At 47.0% G+C, this 20,090-nt stretch overlaps 1 protein-coding gene across 3 annotated transcripts in view; it reads left to right on the top strand.

Moving 5' to 3' along the window:
• The window catches only part of BPNT1 (3'(2'), 5'-bisphosphate nucleotidase 1), a 756,164-nt gene extending 738,216 nt beyond the window's left edge, over positions 1-17,948 (top strand). For all 3 annotated transcript variants that reach the window (XM_069608587.1, XM_069608588.1, XM_069608589.1), the window contains one exon: positions 17,122-17,948. In XM_069608587.1, the coding sequence (XP_069464688.1) occupies positions 17,122-17,270 (149 nt within the window). In that variant the 3' untranslated portion in view covers positions 17,271-17,948. The remainder of the gene's footprint in view (positions 1-17,121) is intronic.
• The last annotated feature ends 2,142 nt before the right edge of the window (positions 17,949-20,090 follow it).

The following is a 20,090-nucleotide window of genomic DNA, read 5'->3' as shown; positions in this document are numbered from 1 at the left end:
CTCCTCATTTGGCGCTTTGCCTTGAAGTACGATAAGGTGTGCAATAGGCACGGCTGTATATGGGGGGGGGTTCTGCTGATTATTTGGAGGCGTGGTCACAATGTACTTGGCAACCGGTGATTATCGGGATATAAGCCGCCATTCTCGCCACTGCGTCTGCGGCAGCGTTTCCCAGTAAGATTTTGTCTGTGTTGTTGCTATGGGCAGCGCATTTAACGACTGCCACTACAGAGTGTTGGGACAATGTGGAGATCAAAATGTCTAGTAGTGCAGCATGCTGTACTGGGAAACCATCCGCTCTCTGGAAAGCCTCCTCTTCCACCACAGCAGACCGGCATGCACTGTTGTAGTGACGTATGCTGAGTCGGAATAAATGGTCACATGGCACCCTTGCGATGCCCGCAGCAATTCAGTGAGCACTATGAGCTCCGATGCTTGGAACGAATAATGCATCAGCAGCCTTTTCATAACCAATGTCTCATATTCACCTCTCTCGAGGTGCACCACTGCAGCGCCCATATGTCTCTGGCCTGTCTCTTGGTCAATTTTTGCTGACCCGTCAACAAAGAGAACCTCCCCCTCTGCCAGTGGGCTATCTCTTGCCTTGGGGATGTCATCTTCCTCTCACTTGTACGTGACTCTCATATATTGCTAAGTCCTCGTCTGTGCACAATTCTGTCAAAAAGGTGACAGGGATAACTGTTTCTCATTGCACAACATGGATGTTTGGGCTTGAGAGGATAATCTCATTTGCTGAAGCTCTCTGTGTAGCCAGGGTAGACTTCGATCCCTCCAAAATGGCAAACACTGAATGCTCCACATGCAAAGTGATGGAGCATCCCATCACAATTGTGGAGCTTTTTTCGAATGCAGCTGCAGCAGGTGCTTGCTTGCACGCGAACTGCCCTTGCATAACTGAGTCAAGCGTACCATTGTAATAGGCCAGTGGCTTGTGGCCCATTGCACTCCTCTGGATCAGTATTGCAGTCATGAGCTTACTGTTAGAATGTGAGTATATGTGGGGTGGCTGTTAGGAAAGAATCTCTTTACTGCACCTTTCCTTCCATCTCTATGGAACCCCCCAAATGTTTTGCTTTTATTTTTTAATCTGACCTGTACTTTTTGCTGTACAGTGAAGCCTTAAGCTTCACTGTACTGGTCTTTGCTCATATGTTATGGGGAAACTGATATGTCCTTCAGGCTATCAGTACTGGGAAACAGTGTTTCCCTTAGTCTTGTGACTATGTTGCTACTTGTGGTTACTTTTGTGTCACTTGTGGTTACTTTTTTATCATTGCACAATGGAGCTTACACTGCAGTGCAATGGGGTGCATTTTTTGTTGGTGTTGCCCTAGACTAACACTCAAAGGATTTTTGGTTACTCTAGATGTGCTTAAAAGATGGGCTGGTGGCAGCAGTGACGTTTTCCCACTTTTTGGGGAATTTCGTTTTAGCTTTACCGCGTTTGGCCACTAACTGTGGGTACTGGTCAAACCTGGCCGTGCCACGAGATTTTCACCTGTTATTTTTGCCATCTTGTTGTTTAGCCTTCTTCCTGGCCTCAGAGTCCAGGAAGATCCGTATAAGGACTTCCAGTGCCCCGGGAAAGCAGAATCTTTTGGAGGGCTACTGGAGGGCTATCTGTGTTTGCAGGCAGGATGTGGTCTGGGTCAGTCTGACCCTAATCCACATCCTGGTTTCTGTGTGTCTGGGTGGTATGCATGAGTGTTCCTGCCAGTGGTCCTGATTGGACCATTGTGAGGTGTGTGCGTAGGCTAGTTCTGCTATTGGCTAGTGGGAGTTTCAGCTCCTATCTGGCTTTTAGGATAGGAGGACCCCTGCATGCATTCTTCAGAGATCCTGGAAGAAACCTGAAGGAGCCAAGTATCCTGTCCAGCTGAGAGACCCACAAAGAAACCCGAAACCTGACTGAAGGATGCCTGGCAACCAACTTCTGCCGCAGCTCTGGTGGAGCCCTGTCTGTCTTGAGATCTTTAGTAGCCCTACGAAGGTGCTACGACCCTTGGAGTGGAGGGACCATCCATTCCAGACGTCTGCTCTGTGCCCAGCACAGAAACCGCCTTTCAGAGGTGTCCTGGAACCATCCTGTGGCTAACCAGCTTCGTTTTTGGGCTACCGTGCTAACTTCGTCACTGTTCCGGGATTCAGCCTGAAACTTGGCACACCCTCAGCTGCCACTGCAACAACATTCTGTGCAATTTCAGCGTCCTAGCCCCAAGGGGACCCGAGAAAGACCGGAAACTCTGACCGTGGCTACTGAGTCCTGTTGTATCACTGTGCGTAGCGTGCACTGTCCGAGACCGGCTTTCCTGACACAAGTTCAGTCCCGAGAGAACCTGCTTTCCTGGCACGAGTCCAGTCCCGGAAAGATTGATGCATCGTTTATTTTTGCATTATTTTGCTGAGAGTCCTTGCACCAGCAAAAGATCCCAACCAGAGAGAAGCTCGAACATGCAACCCCTGAAAATAGAGGACTGCGGATTTCGGCGGGAAAAGCAAGCCAGGACACCCTTCCGTTGTTCTGGAAAGACTTGGGAAGATTCGGAGTAAGGGGGGTAGGTTATTGAGCTTTTAACATATCCCTATACTCTCATTATAGGTCAATGTGCTTATAATAATCCAATTTCTAACTCTATTGGCTTTGCCATTACTTGCCTTGGCAAGACTTCTGACTGTTGGGGATAATTTTGGGCACTTGTCTACATCTAATCCTAACTCTAAGAATCCATAACTGGAGCGCAGAGACCCTACCTGCATTTTTTCTTGCATCCTAAGTTCTGTGGAACTGTATCCTGAACAGTAGGGCACAAGGCCCCAGGCAACTTGGGGCTGGACAATTGTAGCTATGGACCCTCTCTGTGGACCTTTTTGGTGTATAATACTACCTATCCATTCCTTTGCAGGAGTAATTGATTTGTATTGTGCATTATAACCTGGTGAATGTATATATGTATTTAGTTTGCTGGTGTTGGGTGATAAGTCTACCTGCCTGTATTCATTTTCTTATAGCGTGTTTTGGCCATGATTAAATAACTGTATTTTTATACATCCTGTCTAAGTGCAATTTGTGACTCCCATTGTGTGACCTCATTATGGACCCTTTACATGCTCACCCCTCTGAAGAACTTAGTCTAGACCGCCTGTCACTGCCACCAAAACTGATTTGGCTACAGCTTCCCAGAGTTGTCCCTGTCACAATATAGGTTGGTCTTCTATACATCTGTCTGCCAGGCCAGAGTATAGAAAATCAGTCCTAACAGTGGAGAGCACTGGGGCTGTGGATATCACTTCCTTTAGGTCATTGAAGTTTTTAATCATGTCTACTGTCCACTAGTTTGTGATTGCTTTTTTGTACTTCTTCAGGGCCAGTAGGGGCAGGCTGGTATGTACTGCATAGTCTAAAATCTATGCTCTGCCATAGTTGCATAACCCTAAGAATTTCTGCATGTCCTTCACTGTAATGGGGCTCTGGTTGGTGCGCACAGACGCCACTCTGTCTGGTATCATTCTTTTGCCGTTTGCTATTAGCTGACCTACATACAGCACTTCCTGCGGGCCTTGTCAACCTTGCACCCCTTGCGAGCCGGGAGTTGTAGGAGAGTGATAGTATACAATCACGTTGTCCACGCAAATCCTGGATCATTCTCCAATTGCCCCTGGTTGCCTTTTTGACGGGGTAGATCGCTGTGTTACCCGGTGATGTGGATGGCACGATTATCCCTTGATTGAGCAGGGCCTGTATAGTGTCTCTGATTCCCTCCTCTGCTTCTCTTGATAGTGGGTACTGTTTCACCTGGGTTAGCACTACCCCTGCCTTTAGTGTTATGTGTACTGGGGTTACTTCCTTTAAAAGCCCAACATCATGTGTACCTGTGCAGTTGTGGTTGGTGGTCCATAACTGCTCAGGTACATATACTAAGTCTGCATCAATGAAGCAGGGCCAGGCCACAATGGCCATCAATGTGCACTGCACTCTTTTGTATGGCACCATGATCCCAGAGGGTATACAAATGTCCAGGATTATCTCTTCATCACTGTCATTGTTCTTAAACAATTCTGCATCAGTCGCCTCCTTAAGAGGTACAGTGAGGTTGATGCAAAGCACTATGCACCACTCACACCCATGTCTGTCAGACCCTAGTAGGACCACTGTCTTTGCTGACAACAACTCTTGAAGGTCTAGGGACAGGATTGTGCCCGCCACCAATTCCGGGGACACCACAGGGTGAATGATAAAAATCTGTCGACACTCTCCAACAACCTTTGCCAATTTGTGGCACCACCTCCACCAGCACTGTTATTCCATAAATCAACTGGATCTACGGTCATCCCTCGTACTGCCACCTCTCCTCCACTGCATGTATTATTACCATTGCTCTTATTGCGCACATTCCTGGCATGGCGCAAACAATGCCTTGATCAGTAAATTAGATTGTTATGTTCAACTTACTGAGCAGGTCTCTGCCCAGCAGATTGACAGGAGAAGTCTCAGAATACAAAAAGGGAGCGCGCAGCACCTTCCCTCCCACCTTTCCATCCAAATCTTTTGTGTACAGAACCATAGAAATAGCTGTGAGAAGCCCTGCGTGTCAAGAGCTTTGCCTAATAATGGTAAGTCCCCCTCGCTGATGTATGATTTCGTAGCACCCGAATCAACCATAAAAATTAATTGCTGGTTTACTATCTCTGTCCCGACCAAGCGTTCCTCATCAGGGTCGAGGGTCATTGACAGGACCGGATATGCAAGAGTTCTCTGTGGGCTGTCTAGTTAGGATATGCATTTGTCCCGGGAAAGGAAAAGGGGTTTCCACAGCTGCACCTCAAAAGGGGGCGACCATACGGTTTGGTGTTCCCTTGAATGGGGTTGGGGGCCACCTTCCTGTTGGAATGTGTGCTGGGGTGTGTATTATTGTACTGCTTGCTGCTGCTGCGCAGGTGGGCATGGGATCTGTGTGGGTAACTATATAAGCCTGGTGTATTTCGTGGGGTATAGAAGTCATTCTGGGCATCAGCCCTTGTGGGTGCCTCTAGGGTGGTGGGCCATAATTATACCCCATCCCTTATCTGCTCCTACACTCTCTTGAAATGTGTCCACATTTCCCACAGTTTCAACGTTGTGAAGCCCGCATTCCTCCTCTGGGTCCCATTCACCCAAACCCCTTCCCCCTGCCCCTCGAAACCCATCTCTTCATCTTGCCGCTTGCAGCCTTGGTTCAAAACACAAGCTGTTTTGATATCAGTCTCTCCAACACACTGGCTGTGCTGTCTTTTCTGACAGTGCTTTGATATTGTTAGGGAGAATTCTCTGTATAAGCTAATTTCCCAAATCTAGTGAGTCCCCCAGCAGCTTTGCTGGATTTTTGGGGTTTATTTTTTTTCTCCTGCTAAGAGTGAGACTCTCTTTCTCCCACTCTTAGGCATGATTTGAGAATGTCCTTTGACTATGTAATGTGTTTTATGGGCTATGGGGTCTTTTACTCCATGGGGCTTCATGTGTTTTTGGTATATGTGTTACACAGCATCCTCAGTGCAGCAACACAGGGGTGTCATAGTGACCCCCAAACATAGACTCCATACCCTGGGACTGACTACTGTCTCCCAGGTCATGTAAAGTCACCATTGGCTTTACTAGTCTCAAATTGTGAACAGAACCAGTACAAACCATCATATTGTGGAAGTACTGGTAGGGGTAATTAGATTGCCCCTGGGTCTGTTTCCCAAGGGGGCACTGTCCAGTCCCCCCTTGTCGAGTTTCTGGCTGGTGGCAGTGGATACCACGAGAAATATTCCACAGGAATATTTCGTATGTGATTTTCCCATTCATTTTAAACGCACCACTTTTTTTGGTGCAATGTTAAAGATACCGCCGGGTTATTTATTTAATATTTATTCCCCGGTTGGGTCTTTTTGCCAGGACTCGGTTTTAAAATGGCGTTTGTGTTCGCCTCTGTAACTCCAACCCAAGTCGAGCCCTTTGTTCCACTTTTGGCGGGCTTCTGCACAGAAGCCTCCAAAAGTGGTGCCACTCTGTCTGGGTCTACAGGATGTGTGGGAGGGGGGGGGAATAGGCACCCTGGACTGAGTTGCCTCGGCAACTCAAGTCGCACTCGTGTGTGATTGGCCCAGTGGTGAGCCGCCCGGCTCACCAATTAGCATGTTTGAGTGACAGCTAGGATTGATGAATGGGGGTTTTCTGCATAAAAGCAGGGCTTTGGGGACTGGAACTTCAGAAGTCGCAACAGGACCTAAAGAATCCGACGAGGGAGAAGCTGAGCCGACCTGCAACGACGACACCACCGGTGGAGCCCTGCTGAACTGAACTCGCCACTTCCCAACGACCGAGTAGATCTTCTTTCAGGAGAGTCTTCTTCCTTTGAGCTGGTGGGGTTAACCAGTTCGCCCTTGTTCGCCTTCTTGGATCGTCTCGTGGTCGAATCACCTGTGCCAAGCACCCCGGCGGCCGGATAGCCACGCTTCACCACTACCGCGAATAAAAGGGTAGTACCTTTTAACCGGGAAACTCCGCGGCTGGTTTCGTCCCTGGCAGTGCAACGACCTCCAGCTTTCCTCCACGTCAAGATCTTCTCTTCCCCTGGACGAAACACCAACTTGCACCTGCTGCCAGGAACAACTGCCCCCGCTGGAGCTTTATCACCATTTTAGGTACTGTGTCCCGCCTGGTCTCCCTTGCAACAGACTGTCCAAGGTGTCCCGTAAATCCTTGACTCTCTATCCTGGGGTGACCTCGGACCTGTTAACTAACTTTTCTGAACTGATCTAACTCCTTTTTGAACTAGCTGCAAAGACTTTTAAAGTGTACATCAACTGTGTGATCTTGGGCACATTCCGCCTTGCTCTCTCCAAGAGTGGGCCTGGCCTATGAACTTTTTGCTCTACAGTAGACCCTGCCTTTCTTGACTTGCTGTGGTTCTTGAAAAGTGTTGGTATTGTGTGGTTTCCTATTTCTGCCTTTTCTCTCCCTTTTTAAATAATTATTGGAGTGCCATCTTGGTTAAGCGCTCACCTCTGTGTTGATAATAAGTGGTGTTCTTTTCCTAAGATTTGTCGAATAATTAATCAGGGAGGTGTATATATTTCTAGTGACTGTGTTTGAACTTGCTTGACATATTAGTGCCAGTGTATTTTTACAAGTGTTTTTAAATAAATGATTATATACTTTTATACCAAAGCTCTGGTCAGTGTTTGCTTGTGCTACTGTATTTTTGTACCTAATGTCTATACTCTATATACTGCCTAACTCTTCTTGAGAGAAGTCTGACTGCTCAGCCACAGCTACCAGGTAAATCTGGGTGGTAGAGACTGCTACCAATTGGGTTTACTGCTAACACCTGTAGTCTTAAACTTTTTGCAGTGGTCCCTAAGGGAACTGCACAGGTTTCTGCCTAACAGTTATCGGAGCCAAGGACAGTACCAGGGTGGCAATCGCTCCTCCCTGCCCTGGTTATCAACGCGGGAGAGCCCCAGGTACCTCTGACACAATTTGCAGGTTTGATCAACCTTAGTTCCTGGTCTTCGGGTTTCTTACTTTCCAAGGCTCATGAAAGTAATGGTCTTTAGAGGTCAGAGGTACTTGTCTCCTTCGACTCTCTGGTCTCACCCTCTTACTCCTTGTACTAAACTGCCATCTTAGAACTGCTCGTTTCCTCGTGCGGTTTACCTCGCTCAGAGTGTGCTTTCGTGCTCCGCCTTTTATCTGTATGGGGAAGTGCGATGGAGGTCAGTTGTGTGTAATAATCCATAATTGCCTGACCTTGCTGGGACATGTCAGCCATACTGCTCTGGTGTTACTCAGTTGCTGCTCATGATGAACTGTCCATGAGAAAGTGTTTGTGCCGGAAAAGGGGTGGGGGTTGAATTCCTAGGTATCCTACCTCGTAGGATGGGGGAAAAGGTGTTATTTGGAAGGGGATACCGCGTATCAACCTCCAGTTTCCCACTTCCACTCCCCGAAGTCCCCTCATCCAGATGATCTTCCCACAGTGGTCCACCCCCAGGAACTAGATCCAAAAGGGATGGCCGTGTCCTGGCCACCAGGATGACAGATCCCTGGGGACTAGCGGGTGAGACACCTTCAGGTTTCTCACACCGTCCTGGTTAGGCGTCAATATGAAGGTGCTGGTACCTGTTATCGAGTTCATCTTGGTCATCTTCTGCACCTGCCAACTGGGCCTCCGGTGTTGTGCCAAAGTAGTGCCTAGTAGTGCAATGATGATGGTGTCAATTTGGATTTTTGAAAAAAACTTGCAATACAAACGATAGTGAGATACAGACTGACCATGCCATCCCTCACATGATTCCCATTGCCAATGCAGACAAAGTGGCCCGCTTGTATCACACCACCATTGTCCCACCCCCCGACCCTCAGAATTATGAGGATCTGGCAGGTGATGGGGTATGTATCTATATGACATGCACGCCTGAAGAATGTGTGATCAGGGAAAAATTTGTGATCGGTGTGCAGGGCCTTGATACCACAAAAGGGGACCCCACTGTATAGGGAAGCAGTGAGAAGGGAGGATGAGCGCATGCATGGGGGAGGAGAAGGGGTGTGTTACTGTAGAAGTAATGGAAGGGCGAAAGTTAGGATGGGTTTGCTCCCCTCCTAACTTTCGCCCTTCCATTACTTCTACAGTAACACACCCCTTCTCCTCCCCCATGCATGCGCTCATCCTCCCTTCTCACTGCCTCCCTAGATCCCACCCCCCTAGGCCCTTTAGGGTGAAGTGAGCCCCATTAGGAGAGCTGTAATGTGCCAGGGGGGCTTGCTAAGAATCCCACCACGATCATATTATACGGAAGTTAGATGTTTAGACAGTGCCCACATATAAGCTGACACCATTTTGGAGACACAATTGAAGCATAGGGCCTAAACGGCCATGCAGGATTTAGTGCATTAGACACAGGACACAAGTCTGAAGGGGAAATCTGAACAAGCCCAAGCATTGATTAGAGGTCCACGCTGCTACCTTCCACAGAAACACTTCTTTGATCTAAGCTTGTTGCCAATATGTTTATTCTAAGAAAGAATGTGCCCTGCAAGGCCACGAGACAGTCCTGCGCGCCTTGGTGCACATGTTATCACAAACAGGCTTGAGCAGGCTTCCGGCCCCCTTCCCTCTCAGCCAACTAAGAGTTACAGCCCATTCAACTGTCCCAGTCCCAAGACCCCTGATTTCCGAGATACCAGCTGATCCCAGAACATCGACCATAAACCTATTGGCCATAAAAGATCTAAGAGAGTGGTCACCCTACCTTTATTTCAGAATTAAATGATTTGTAATGCGAGGTACAGGGAGGGATAACTATAGTTCAAAAGCAAGGTTGGAAGTCTTGGAAGTCGAAAGACACGATTGGAATGAGTGAGAATGTGTCTGGGTCAGTGAGACCTCAAGAATCCCCCTGTACCAGTCTGTGAGCATGTCATGTTAAACTGCATAATGATAGAGTAGCACTGTTGGCAAAATGTAGCAGGGCAAGCAGGCAGCACTGGATAATCCCAATGAGGATTCAGCCACCTTTCCCCCTTCTCCCTGAGTTATTGGGATTTTTATTGGGGTTTTACCTGGATCAGTGGTCCTGCCTGGTTTGGGTCAGCTATGCTCTGCCCTGGCAGTGGAATCTGGAATTTGGCAGGATGAATATGGAATATCTGGATATGCAGGAGCTGGAAAATTCAGAAGAGTGTCCTTTGTCTCTGTGAGCCTCTACCTTTTATAAGATGGGTGACATCACAGGATTTACTATGGGGGCAGTCCTTTGGCTTGACATGCCTCTAACAACTGGATTGGTCAGGGTTTACTGTTACCGCCTTCCTGTCAGCCGGTTGGACTTCAGGGACATGACATCCGTTTTATGGTGCGGGTTTACAATGCCAATGGCCCTCCCACAGTTCTTTTAGCCAAAAACAATAAGTATCACCATGTATACTTTTCCCATGATTTACATTGTTCTGCTGTTTGCGCCCCCCACATGCTAGGGAAAGCTACAATGTCTTGTTTTAATGCCACCAAAATTACATTTAAACTGTTAAACTGTCGTGTTACTGTGTTTTCCGGTTGCAGAAATAAAAGTCCTAAAGTTTATTAAATCAGAACAGTCTTTTTCCCCAAATGGGTCAGCATTGTCTTCCAAATAAGGGCATACTTCCCAACCCCCAGGTAAATGTCAGGCTTTAGCCAGCCTGTATCCAATGTTGCTCTGGAGTTGCCTTTGAGGCTCCCCAGTTTGAGTTGAGGGGATGTGCTGCTAAAATGTCACACCCATGTGCCCCAGAAATCCATTGTACCAGGTTGGAGCACTGCCACAGAGTCTGACGAGGGTGCGAGATCCACCACCCTTGCCTATCCGGGGGCTGGTCCACTTGGGAGGCAGATCCTGTACCCAGGAAGCAAAGTCCTTTGAAGCCAGGCAAAAAACCTGTTCTGTGACTCCAGCAAATGTATTTATTTATTTCCTGGGCCAGAAAGCAAAACTGTTGGTATTAAGCATCCTACATATGTTTTAAAACAAACCCCCCTCACCTTTCTATGTAAGGACAGGGCCTTAATTCAACAATTTACTTTTTAACAGACATTTCCTTGTTTGTAAACAGCACCATTTAACATGTGGTTAATTTTCCTTTGCTGTCACTTCACAAGGCGGTTTTCTCTTAGATCTAGATTCTAAACATTATTTGTAGCCCTAGTCAATTTCTCATTGTGATGCTGGAAATGCAATAGAGGGACAGGGCCTCTGTATCCTTGTCCTTTACTGTTTTTATTGTGTGTTCTGTTGTGTTTTCCGCGCAGGAGTTCATGTGGGACTCCTGGCGGTGCAGCTCTCTCTCTCTCTTTCTCTCTCTTTTGGTGAACAGACCCGTGGGATACCCTTATGGCACCCATCGGTAGGGGTACAACCCTGTGCCCCTAGTGTATGTTTTTGGGCACCTGTGTGTGACCCACAGAGCAGGGTATGGGCTGGTGGCAGCTCCGTGCTGAAATGACTGGTGCCCTGAGCGTCCTCCATTTTGGGATGCCCAGGCCCTGTCATTGGAATCGGTAGATTCCTGATGGAGAAAAAATGGCCCCCATGGCCTCTTGCCTTCCATCACCTGTTACCTTGATTTTCCCAAAGTCCCGGGAAGCCCTGCCTCTGCCCCTTCCCCCTGACTGGCTGTTGGGTGGAAGTTCCGTATATGGTAGTGTGGGGAAGTGCTGGCCAGACTGGCTGGAGCCTTCTCAACGACCGTATGTTGTTGGGTACGCCTGTGGGTGGGACCTAGGTGAATGGAGTGTGTGACGAATATTAATTCTTTGTTGTGGCTGTCTAGTATCTGGTGTTTGACACAATGGTTGAGACAGCCCTGCCCGAAACCGGTATGAATGCAGCTAGGAGAGTTGAATCGTTCGGTACTAGTCCCAATGCACATAACTTGTTGTGAGTGTCTGGAGAGAAGTGAATGGCCTGAATACCTTGTGTGCCTGATTGGCTGCCTGCCTGCATGAATGCCCGTAGTTGTGATTGGATGCTAGAGTGTGACCCAGCAGAATGAATGGGAGATAAACAGTATATCTGGGGACCTCTCACTGCTAGGAATCGTGTTCGGAAGCTGAAGTCCACTACGACGAGTAACTGGAGTAACTGAAGCTTAACCTTGAGCCCTGCTGGACGAGAAGAATTGCTGTTGCACTCCTTCGCAATCTGAAATCTGCTGTGCCTCAAGAACTGACCCAGAGAGGACCTGGTAAGGCGCCCTTTTCCCGAGCTACGAGGGACCATCGTGCACAGCCGATCTTTGCCTAAGCTCCCTGGTAGACAGACCTTTGACAAGCTGCCGACCCGATACGGGGATTGCGGCGGAACTCCAAGGAAAAGCGCCCGGACTGTTGTCCGCCACTGTCGACGACCGCCGTCGCCTACTGGAGCCGCCATGCTCCCGTTGCCTAAGAACTTCATTTATCCAAGAACGCTCTCGTCCGCATTGTCGCTGCTGTATCCTGCCGGAGAAGGCCTGACCGCCGAGGAGCATCCACCGGTGGGTTTCCCGCCACCCAAAGACCACAGACGCCGACGACTCGACGCCCTTGCTGGGCCACAGTTCTTCAACTCTTTGCGATCCCAAACTATTGACATTGAGGTGCCCCGCACGCCTCTTCCTTGCAGGATGCTTACGCTTCCCCGTCAACGAGCACCGCCAGGAACAACGTGGCCACTTCACCGTTGTAGCTCGACCTATTCTCCGTCAGACGTTCGACGACCCGTGACTCCTGCATTAAAGGGAGGGCCCTCGAGAAGGGTTGTCAATTTCCCCGACTAGGAACACTACAACGCCAGGTACTTTGGGGTTGCAGAACTATTGGAAAGTCTAGTGTGAACAATATATGGACTGGGCTTGTATCTTTCTTCTACAGGTTGCCCAGGTGGGGGGGATCTCCACACAGAACTGTGTCTAGGTAGTGGGACCAGTATTCTGCCAATTGCTCAACCATCTTGCTTTCCTTCCTCTCTCTACTGCTGGTTTCCTCTTTATATTGATCTTTTTGTCATTCTGACGTATGCACTTTAATGAGATCTAATAACGTTGGTGGTACCACTTTAGACTTGTACATATTTACCATTGTTGATTTTTGAAGTACAAAGTGAGTTATCGTGACCGTGTATATGACCTTGAATATTATATAAAAACTGTGTTTTATCCGATACAGTGTGTGGAAATTCCTTCGTGGGTGCTCGGGGACTACACTGTACTTAAGAACCAGCTCGCATCACCTCCTGAGAAGCTAGGCCTTGATTGCTCGACCACGTACCAATATTAGAGAATCTTGGCAGGGCTCTCTGTGTCTCTCCTCTACCAAATAGAGAGCGGAAGTACAGACCCCCCCCCCCCCCTCCGGTCTTTACACTCATACACAGAAATCTGTTCAAGGCAAGGGTCCACTGAAACTAACATAAGCACAGAGAGATAGGGCTTCTTGTGAAGAGTTTAGCTGTGATATTTTGTTGCAGAAAGTCAAGCGTTTTTCTGTACGGCTTGGAGTGAAGTTCTTTGTTATATCACAGACCTTGTCTGACACAGCCTGTCATTCAGTGAGAAATGCCCCCTTTTGTTGGAGCACAACCTGAATGTGGATGGACTCACTGTTACAGAACTTTGTACTGTTGAAACGGTGGAAAAGAGCATCAGGGTGCAGTCATTTTAAATGCAAAATATTTCCTTTATCAATGGGAAATTTTGAGATAGCAGCGCTGCTTTTCAATTATTTTCTTTGGTGCACATAAGGAACACACTGGCAGCCTTTCTCGGGATGTTACATGTTCCATCTCGCACCATATGTGCTTGGCAAAGAGAGCGCAGCCATTATTTCGGTGACTGCAAAACTCAGTTTTGGTGCAATGTAATGGTGCTCAACAGAGCCAGCGCAACCATTCTGCTGGTACTGCTGGAAAATGCAGTTTGGTGATGTAGGGGAGTTCTGCTGGGCGGATAAATGTACCCCACACCGTGTTCTGACCACCTGGATGACAGATCCCTGGGGACTAGCGGGTGAGACACCTTACGGTGTCTCACAACTGTGTCTACGCCTCTGTTAAAGTGCCGCTCCCACTGCTGTCCTTCAAAATGTTAGTCTGTCATCCCCTCCCTCCCATCAAAAAGAACAATTTCTCCCATCCCCTCCTTCTCCTCACACCCCCGCTCTCACACTCCACACACACTACTACTTACACAATGCCCCTCCTCGGGCCTCCACCCTACACAATATAAACATGAACAAAACAAGCTAAAATAAGAACTACTATTTATGAGCCCACTAATTATGCGGCGCTCCTATTTGTTTCCTTTTTCCCACCATTACACAATATCTGTGGTACCACCTTCTCCCCTCATTCGTGAAGGCTCCCTACCATTCCATTTTCCTTTACTTAATATTCTCCTTAAAAAATGGATATAAAAAAATAAAAGAAACCACACCCCTACCACACCAACAATTTCACTATCTGCGTGTTCACGCCCTTCATGCTTTCCCATATACCCGTCCCCTGCTTGTTATCACTTGCAGGTTTATACTCACGTGCGCACGTTCACTCGAACTCCTCCTTCACGGGGTCCCCAATAACACCAGCCTGCACTCTCCTCAGAGCTGCGCCCCGCTCCAAAGAGCAGACGGGAATTCTGCAAAGACGACTCCTGTAAAACCACTCGAATATGCTATTTGCATTTGTCGGGACTAGTTGTAGGTGAGCGTGGCCCCTCTGGAGAAGCGGCTTGGACACCTTTAGCAGGTTCGGGGGTGCTGGGAACACGCTTAGGTCACCAATTGAAGGCACACCCCTAACACCAGAAAAAATACAACCCGCTAGGGAGAAGGCCCAAGAAACTCTTGCGAGGATAACAAGTTTTTATTTCTACAAAAATACGTGCGCCAGCAAAGAACTCTGCTGCTATGGAACATTCTGGGCAAAAAGGAGACAGTGTCATAGGTGACATTACCTATGGTGAAAACCCACGTGACTGGTTGGTGCAACCCTATACATGGTCAGCCTACTTCATAGGGGATGCCAGGCCATTGGTCCCAGCTTCGTGCGTCCATCTTCCATTAGTGGGGTCTTCTGGGCTCATCTCCAGGGAACCAAGGTTGAAGAAACAATTAGCTACATTTTGCTAATAGTGCTACTCTATCATTATACAGTGCACCTGGCATGCTCAGTCTGGCAGAGGGAGTCTCGAGGTCTCACTGACCCACGCACATTTCACTCATTCCAGGTGCTTCTTTCGACTTCCAAGGCTTCCACCCTCGCTTTTCAACTATAATTTATCCCTCCCTGTACCTTGCCTTGCAAATAATGTCATTATGAAATAAAGGTTGGGTGACCATACTGTTAGATCTTTTATGGCTGATTAGTTTAGGGTCGGTGGTCTGGGGTCAGCTGGTATCTGGGAATTCAGGGGTCTTGGGACTGGGACAATTGTAGGGGCTATAACTCATAGTTTCCTGGGAGGCGGTCGGAGGCCTGCTCTGGCCTGTTTTTGTGATAACACGTGCACCAAGGTGCCCAGGAATCTTCATTCGCCTTGTTTGGGTGCGGGTCCCAGACCCGTATTCCACTGTCATGGTAACTTTGCAGACTTGGTTCCCTGTTCTGGCAAGTACTGGCATGAGGAAGAGGCTGTTGGACCTCTGATTCATCACTGTTTTGGTTCAGGTCCTCGACCCTGGTTTTCTGTCTCTAGTTGTGGGATAAAGCTTAGTTCCCACTCTCGCCATGTACTCTGACAAAGAGGATAATTCAATTCCTTATACCCATATGGGGTTTCGGCCTCCCATGTTCCTCTGCCCCTACTGGTCCCAACGTGTCTCCCGTTACCTTCTGGGTTTGCAGGACCCTTGGTCACTCCTTCCCAGGGTCTGGTTTCTTCGGTTCTTGGCACAGCATTCTCCGCGTCTCTGTGCAGGTCTCTCCTCGGTTTCGGGCTCCCGATCTTCTGGACAATGTAGGCGCCACCCTCGCTGCACCCCTGTCCTTCAGCCTCCCTTCTCCTATATTCTGTCTGCGCCACCGGGTAAAGGAGCTCCAGTCTCCCCGTGATCCCAGGAGCGGAGTGCCCAGCTGGCTTCTTCGCAGTTCCCGGGCTTTGCGGCTGTACGTCCTGGTTGGCAGCTGCTTTCCTTCTTGTGATCCTTCTTCAGTTTTAATGATGGTTGGGAAGCTCCGCCTCTGCAGAAGTCTATACCAATCTGGTTGTCTTGGAGCTTCATGCTTTATTCGTCCAACGTTCTTTCTATTCTCAATACTGGTGATTCTTGATCTTTCGCTCTTCTTCGTCCCAGAAGTTATGAGTAATGTCCCCTGTGTTGCAACAGTGCATGGTTTTAGTCATAAAGTCATTAGATGGCAAAGAGGCTGGGATATGTGAGGGTGTCATGGTTCTAATCGGGGCTATACCTTAAATGGGCCTCCTTGTCTTTGGAGGGGGAGTCTCTTACCATGAGATCCTCCTGCTGAGTACCATCCCCCAGGAGGACTATCCGGTAGCAGCTTCACCTGCCTGGCCTCATGGAAAGGGGCTCCCACTTGCAGGGGTGAGGGGGGTCAGTGACAACACCAAAACACCAAAGGATTCGTCACACAATTTTTATTCAACAAACCTAATTCAGCAGTTTAATAGAATGCACTGATGTTTCAGCTCTTAGACTCCCAGTGGCATTACTTCTCTTAATTTCTTTCCCTTGGTAACACTTAAAGGTGATTGTGCTTTATGAAACCCTGTTGGAGTCTTCCTGACTGAAAGCCCCAGTTGTATTTATAGAAATAAATACTGATTTCTATTGCATGTCAGATATGCACATTTTTCCATTCACTTCAGTGGCCTGGTTTGCCCCCTCCGCCCGCACCTCAAATGTGGAACCATCAAAATACCCACACAGACTGATTCCGCAGTACTATCTATACGTTCCACCATAATGAACTAAATGACATTTTGCTTTGGCAAAACCTCTGCAAAAAAGTAATCACCAACTGCCCATGGCATCTCCTCTAGCATAGCACTCCCCTTCCCATGCCCCCTGAGCACTATTCCATTAGGTGGAACGGGTGAGATGCCTTGATGTCAAGCATTCTCTGCAGAGGTTTAGGATGTTCCACACAGAATTACCAGATTTTGCCCATTTTACACCAAATGCTCCTCTGGGCGTAACTGTGTTATTTGCAGAATGTTAGAGTACTCCATCCATAGAACGTTCAGCTGAAAGCCTTGTATCAGTTCTTCTGAGCAGAGTCCCCAATACTGCTCTCCCACCCAAAATCTGACACGTTCATTCATCTAAGGAGAAAGCAATGGCATACACTGCACATATATAATTGAGGAAAGGGCGCATCAAACTGCTTTTCAAATCCTGGACGCTTTTAAGCAATTACCACGGCAGCATATCCATGAATTTAATGTAGATGTTTACCTTTGTGTTGGAATATGTGGATGGCATCATGAAGTGTAAAGGATTAAATACTAAAAACAAATTGTTCTTGTATTTGCGTTTGCAGTTGGTTTAGCCTTCTGTGAAGGCACTCCATCTAATAACCTATTAATGTATCCTTCTCTTGCAGGCAAGTTGACCGACATTCATGGGAATGCCTTTCAGTACCACAAAGAGGTCAAGCACATGAACTCAGCCGGGGTCCTGGCAACCTTGAGAAACTATGACCATTATGCAACACGGATTCCGCATGCTGTCAAGGATGCTCTTGTGCCATAAGCACGAAACCTAGCAGAGGATGTAACACAAAAGTCCAATTAATATGCAAATCAAAGCAAAGTAGACAACCGATTTTTCATACTACAGTGTAAGCTTTGTTAACTGAACCGCACTATTAACTGAGACCTGTATTTGCCAATAGTACCATCCTGGATGATAATATGTCAGAGCAAAGTCCAGACATAGAAATTCCTGATGATAAAGAACAAGTAAATGGAGCAGAAGTCCAGGATGCTTTGTATCTGAGCTTTTTGCTCTGTTGCCAGGCTTTCCTTTATACGGAATGCATACGTTCTGTTCCAGCATATCTTGTTATCAGCACTATTTATTCCCAGAGGGTATCATATAACAAAGCTTTTACTGTACCCCAATTTTCACTTTGTTCCAAAATGCCTAGGATATATTTACACAGCGTTTGTTAAAATGCAGACCAGTTCATTTCTGGATGTTCATGTCAGTGGCCTTTGCTTAGTAAATATGTGTTTTTCTATACTTTTCCGTCGACGTGACATGCCTTTGTCAAATCCTTTTCCGACTACGTGTTTGTTCAATTGTGGCCAAATTGTTGTGACCAAATCTTTGTCTATATCGTAATCAATGATATAGCTTTTACCGCTATCGCGGATTCATATTCATAATTACAAACTACTACTATTTTCAATAAATCATGTAATTTTATTGTGTTTTGAGGTTGCATCATTTCACATGTATACAATGTCACCGAAGTACTATTTTGGCAGGTTCAAATAGTGTTCATTTTTTTTTACAGGATATAAACTGCGGATTTCTATCTTTGTATGAAAGGCTTTCAAACCTGCAGGCGGCTTAAAATAGTTGCTATTAAGTGAAGTATAATCATAGGTATAGAGTAGTGATTGCAATAAAGAGCCTCTGTAACCATGTGGCATTCATATAATCCATTAGTATTATTGACTTGAGTATGGAATTACATCAATTTACCAATGAATGAATGAACCATAATGGAAAAGTGGAAATAAAGAAGCGATGAAGAGTGGCACAAAGCGAATGCAATTCGCAAGGTATTATCTTTTCGGTCTAAATGTGTATTAATTCAAAGGGAGGTAATGTGCAAAACGTTGCATGTGGACTTTGGATCTAAGGGAATACAGACTCAGTATGGATAATTATTAGATGAATAATCTAGTTTTTATACAGAACTTTATTAAACAGGCTTGCGTGTTCGTGGCACTGACTGGTATGTGGGGTAAAAACCAGGACTGGTGCAGTGACTAGGGTATGGTATAGGCAACCAGAAAAGAGGCCATGTTACAACATCAGACATCAGGTCCAAATGCGCTAGCAAATAAATTGCCTGCAAAGCGTCCAGTATGTCATCTGAGCAGAAAATGGCACGTTAATAAAAAAACAACTACAGTGATTAAACAAAGGTCATATGCAATGCACATGAACCAACATATTGTAACTTCACGTAAATGGCAGCCTTGAAGTGTGATCTGGTCTGTAGGCATCCTAGACTCCACACTCCTATCAATACATGCAGGTGCGAGGTACTCTGCTACACACGGTAACATATGAACCCGGATTAGTGCTGGTCATTGGGGCGGATTTTCCCAGATCTGGCAAAAAATGGCTTCCGTATTTGGGATCCACGAAATCTGTTTGCACCCTCAAGTATTTGTGTTCTTGACCTGTACATAACTGAGATGGATGAGAACTCGCTACGCCAGATCCAGAGTCGAGCCACTTAAACACAAGACCACTTGAATGTGAAGTCAGGGTGTCTGTGAAATTATTTATTAGGATAGTAATCTGCAGAAAATAGTTGCCGCCAGTATTTTTTGTGGTTTAAACGTGTGCACCTTTAAACTTGCTTGCAGCATTATAGGAAAGGAAGCGCTCCTCTCGTGGGTTATTTCAGTGGGTTCATGATTAAAGGCACATCTTAATTTGTGTTCCGGTGGGGGGGGTTTAAAGGGGTGGTTCAGAATAATATGCCCCTCCCCCTCTACTCCCCTACATCACTGGTGGGATCCCCCAGTGAATAATTTCCTTTCCCAGCACTGACCCGGATTGGTAATCATAATACTTCACCTGGCACACACATTTCCGACAGCCAGCGCAACAATGGGTGAAGCCACAAAGGGTCCAAAAGAGACCACATCACTCATGCCCTAAAATCACTACACTGGCTCCCAGTAAAACAATGCTATACCTTCAAAACAATGTGCATAACACACAGGGCAATCAGTGGACAAGGAGCAGAATTCCTATGAAAGAAAATACCAATCTACAAGCCAACAAGACTCCTCAGGTCAAGCAACGAAATCCGCCTGGAGCTAAAACCGTACCTTAAGAAAAAACTTGGCGGCACCTCATTCTACTACTTAGCCGCAAAAACCTGGAACAACATCCCAAAAGAAATAAACACCAAAGATCACCTAAAATTCAAGAAATTACTAAGAACCTGGCTCTTCAACACTGCAGCATCGAAATGAAAACCAAAACAAAATGAGTAAACGGGAGAGGACACTGACAGCCCCAGTACTGACGGGAAAGCCCCCCACGGCACCTGGACAGGTGATGCCAGGTAGAGTGGAACACAGGCAGCACCCATAGAAACGGAGTCAACAACCACTGCCAATCCCACCAACATCCTCACTCGCCCCTTAGGTGCTACTAGGTACCACAGTGTTGTGGCATTATCGGGATATCAGCATTCACCACACAGCAGTGACAATACCGTGGGATTCATCACAGTAGGTAATTTGTCTTTTAGTAGAGAGTGAATCATTTGACAGGGAAATGCAGACATTGATTCTCCTGTTTTGGAAATTGGTC

Source organism: Ambystoma mexicanum, chromosome 4q (assembly GCF_040938575.1).
Source record: "Ambystoma mexicanum isolate Mex_15411 chromosome 4q, UKY_AmexF1_1, whole genome shotgun sequence".
NCBI lineage: Eukaryota > Metazoa > Chordata > Amphibia > Caudata > Ambystomatidae > Ambystoma > Ambystoma mexicanum.
The sequence above is the reverse complement of the archived record's forward strand: the minus strand, read 5'-3'. Positions and strand labels throughout refer to the sequence as shown.